General features: G+C 61.5%; 1 protein-coding gene across 1 annotated transcript; it reads left to right on the top strand.

Annotated features, from left to right (window-relative positions):
• The first annotated feature begins 2,674 nt into the window (after nt 1-2,674).
• On the top strand, nt 2,675-4,144 carry KCNS2 (potassium voltage-gated channel modifier subfamily S member 2). The gene has a single exon (XM_028108948.2). It carries the CDS (start codon nt 2,711-2,713, stop codon nt 4,142-4,144), a length of 1,434 nt encoding a protein of 477 aa, XP_027964749.2. The 5' UTR covers nt 2,675-2,710.
• Nucleotides 4,145-4,403: the final 259 nt, after the last annotated feature.

The raw sequence follows: 4,403 nt of genomic DNA, 5'->3' as shown, positions 1-4,403 counted from the left end.
CACCCCCTCTCTGTCACACACACACACACACACACACACACACACACACACACACACACACACGCACAGCTCTTTAAAAGCATCAGACACAAGAGAAAGGAAGCTCATGTGACCCTCACCACCCTATTCTCCCCTCCCACATGTGCCTGCCTCCCCAGAATCCCCTGCCCTTGCAGATCCTGCAGAAACATGGCTGTGGAGCCCCGTCAGCAGGCCCCACACCTGCACACACCCCCACACGCATATCTGGAGGCCAGCAAGGCTGGCACAGGGACAGTCTCCTGTAAGAGAAGCTGGGCTTGGATTCGGGAGCCCCCACTAAAGCCAGATCAAGGGGCTTCCCCAGGCCATCCAGGGAGCCCCAAAGCACTGGCGTTTCCCAGGGCACCTGTCTAGATGGGACAGCAAGTCCAGGCCCACATACAGAGAGGATGTGCTTTCCACTGTGGCTGGGCTGGCGGTCCTGCTGGTCCAGCGCCCACCACAAGGGCTTTCCCTGGCACGTCTGACCAAGACCTGTAGCCCACTAGCTCCCTGCTAACTCACATGGTGCTCCAGTATTTGCAAATGGGGTCTATGAAAAGGGCTGAGAGACTAAGGGGAGGGGGCTCCCCAGAGACTGTGGGTCCATTTCTCAACTCAGGCCCAACAGGCAGTGACTTAAGGAATAATCTTTGAAGACCAAGAGCTCAGATTTAGGCCGCAAGTCTCCTGGGGAATGGGGACACAGATACTGAACACACTGACACTGGACACACATCCACACTGGACCCATGCCTACACGGTCCCCACTGTGTCCACAGGCACACAGTGCTCATTTTATCACACACAGACCCCATCACAGACCCACTGAATACTACACTGCATACAGCTCACTGTACCCAGTCACCCGTTGTGACCGGCAACACTGACATGCCCCAGGTTCTCTGCACTGTACTGTACTGTACACATCTCCTCACCCTTCGGATGTTCCATTATTATCAACACTGCACATACAGACACTGAAAAGTCCTACTGTCCTCAGACTACACACACACACACACACACACACACACACACACACACACACACACCTCGCTACCAGCCTCTAAAGCCTGCACACCACACCGGCCAATACCCTACACATAGGGCGCCCGTACAGAATTCCGCAAAAGAACTCCTTTGACTCCCTCCCAGGAGGTGGGGCCTGCGATCCCGCCCCTGGCAAGCTAAGATGAGCTGACCTCAGGCTTCCCTGCCCCTTTTCTCCCCTCCAGCTGCCTTTCCCCAACGCCCACCCCCAGCTTCAGGAAACTTTTCATCAGGTCCCTCGAGCCTTGCCCTTCCCCCAGACTCACGCAAGCCGCCCCTCCTTCCCCAGCTGGGCTCTCGCCCCGCACCCAGTGGGAAAAGGTCACCTAGGCAGTCCCCAGCCTGCACCCTGGGAGGAGGGAGCGTGGCAGTAACAGCCGTCACCGAGGGATGGGAAAGGTGCCGGCCCTGTATCGAGCCGGGGGCGCAAAGGGGTCGCGGTGACGCGCCAGAGGAGAGCCGAGGAGCCGAGGCGGCGGCAGCTTCATCTCCGGAGTCTGGGGCGGCGGCCGCGCCCGGTACTAGGGCGCGTGGAGCTGTCCGTTCAGCACCACCGCGCTGCGCCCCAGCGCAGGGCCAAGCCGAGGCGCACCGGCTCCGCTCCCGCTCCAGCTCCCGTGGGCTCCTGCGGCGCGGGCTGCTGTCTCTCTCGGGGGCTGAGGGCACGCGGATCGAGAGCGGGGGGCGGGGGGGGCTCTGCAAGCGGCGAGGCCACGCAGCCACCTGTGAGCCTCCCGCAACTGCGCGCGGCGGCGGCATCTCCGGCCGGAGACAGGAGGAGACGCTTGGCGGACCCCGCCCGCCGGCCCGCGGGGCGCACACACAGGCGCACACACACTCGCACCCGCGCGCACACGCACAGCCAGCCGGCAGCGGCGACCGCAGCGATGCTAACAAGCAGGTCGGGGAAGTTTCCCGCCGGCCTCGGCCGCGGGCCCCAGTGCTCTCAGGTAAGCGCTTCCAGAACGCGCAGGGCCAGCCCTGGCAGCTCCGCTGGGTAAGGCGCGGCGCACGCGGCTCCGGGGCACCGCGCCAGGCGGGCGGGGAGGCCCGGGGCTGGGGGCGAGGGGGCTCCAGTCTTGAGGGCTGGACGCAGGGGACGCCAGGCTGGCCCCCTACCCCAAGCCCGGGTTTACAGACACGAGCGGTAAATTTCCCCGCCCCCCCCCGAAGCTGCGCGCCCCCCACCTCGGCCCAGCCCTGCCCGTGCGCGTCCCAGGTACAGTCCCGCCTGTCTGCGGCGAGCGGGCGGGGACGTCTCCTCCGCCCGCCTACGGGCAAGGTCAGCTTTCAACCTCCCTGGGCTCTCACAGGCGCGGGAGCGTGACCCCCGCAAGCGTAAAGCGATCGACAGGACCCCCGGGGTGGGGGTGGAGGCGCGGCCATGCTACTGAAAATAAACCCTCTCCTCCCAAACCTTTCCTTGGGAAGGGGCCAAACCCCATGGAACCTTCCCCCCCCATCCCAGTGCCCTCAGCCCTCCAGAGACCCGCCTGGGAGGGACTGGGCTCGCCAGAGACGGGTGGGGAGACAGGAGAGGGGCGCCCGGGCTCCGAGCGCCCGGCGCTCGCAAGACGTGGTTTCCTCCGCCTGCAGGTGTAGCGCCCCCGCGCGGCACGGGCGGCCGGGCGTCTCCAGCATGACCCGCCAGAGCCTGTGGGACGTGTCCGAGGCCAACGTCGAAGACGGAGAGATCCGCATCAACGTAGGAGGCTTCAAGAGGCGGCTGCGCTCGCACACCCTGCTGCGCTTCCCTGAGACGCGCCTGGGCCGCCTGCTACTCTGCCACTCGCGCGAGGCCATTCTGGAGCTCTGCGATGACTACGACGATGTCCAGCGTGAGTTCTACTTTGACCGCAACCCCGAGCTCTTCCCCTATGTGCTGCATTTCTACCACACCGGCAAGCTTCACGTCATGGCGGAGCTGTGCGTCTTCTCCTTCAGCCAGGAGATCGAGTACTGGGGCATAAACGAGTTCTTCATCGACTCCTGCTGTAGCTACAGCTATCACGGCCGCAAAGTGGAGCCCGAGCAGGAGAAGTGGGACGAGCAGAGCGACCAGGAGAGCACCACGTCCTCCTTCGATGAGATCCTGGCGTTCTACAACGACGCCTCCAAGTTCGATGGGCAGCCGCTGGGCAACTTCCGCAGGCAGCTGTGGCTGGCGCTGGACAACCCTGGCTACTCGGTCTTGAGCCGGGTCTTCAGCATCTTGTCCATCCTGGTGGTGTTGGGGTCCATCACCACCATGTGCCTGAATAGCCTGCCGGACTTCCAAATACCTGACAGCCAGGGCAACCCGGGGGAGGACCCCAGGTTCGAAATTGTGGAGCACTTTGGTATCGCCTGGTTCACATTTGAGCTGGTGGCCAGGTTTGCTGTGGCCCCTGACTTCCTCAAGTTTTTCAAGAATGCCCTAAACCTTATTGACCTCATGTCCATCGTCCCCTTTTACATCACTCTGGTGGTGAATCTGGTGGTGGAGAGCACACCTACCTTGGCCAACTTGGGCCGGGTGGCCCAGGTGCTGAGGCTGATGCGGATTTTCCGCATCTTAAAGCTGGCTAGACACTCCACTGGCCTCCGCTCCCTGGGGGCCACCCTGAAATACAGCTACAAAGAAGTAGGGCTGCTTTTGCTCTATCTCTCTGTGGGGATTTCCATCTTCTCCGTCGTGGCCTACACCATTGAAAAGGAGGAGAACGAGGGCCTGGCCACCATCCCCGCCTGCTGGTGGTGGGCCACCGTCAGTATGACCACTGTGGGATATGGGGATGTGGTCCCAGGAACTACGGCAGGGAAGCTGACCGCCTCCGCCTGCATCCTGGCCGGTATCCTGGTGGTGGTACTGCCCATCACCTTGATCTTCAATAAGTTCTCCCACTTTTACCGGCGCCAAAAGCAATTGGAGAGTGCCATGCGCAGCTGTGACTTTGGAGATGGAATGAAGGAAGTCCCTTCTGTCAATTTAAGGGACTACTATGCCCATAAAGTTAAATCCCTCATGGCAAGCCTGACGAACATGAGCAGGAGCTCACCAAGTGAACTAAGTTTAAATGATTCCCTACATTAGCTGAGAGGGTTCGTCATCCTCACACCCGCGTTGCTGAGTTGCCTCTTGTGCCTCTGGCACAGTTCGGGCGCCTTAGGGTTATGGCCTAAGGAGTAGGTCCAGCCCCACAGGGGAGAGATGCATGGGATATGCACCCCAGGTTGCTTTCACAGCCTTTAGAATCATTTTTAGAGGGTGTTGCGTCAGACACCACGCCTTTGCACCCTGCCATGAAATGACACTCACTGGTCTTTGCTTCGTGGGCATACAATGTTCACCT

This window comes from Eumetopias jubatus, unplaced genomic scaffold (genome assembly GCF_037043125.1).
Source record: "Eumetopias jubatus isolate StellerSeaLion01/CBP00866 unplaced genomic scaffold, mEumJub1_p1.0 scaffold_4, whole genome shotgun sequence".
Taxonomy (NCBI): Eukaryota; Metazoa; Chordata; class Mammalia; order Carnivora; family Otariidae; genus Eumetopias; species Eumetopias jubatus.
This window is presented reverse-complemented; position numbering and strand designations above follow the sequence as displayed.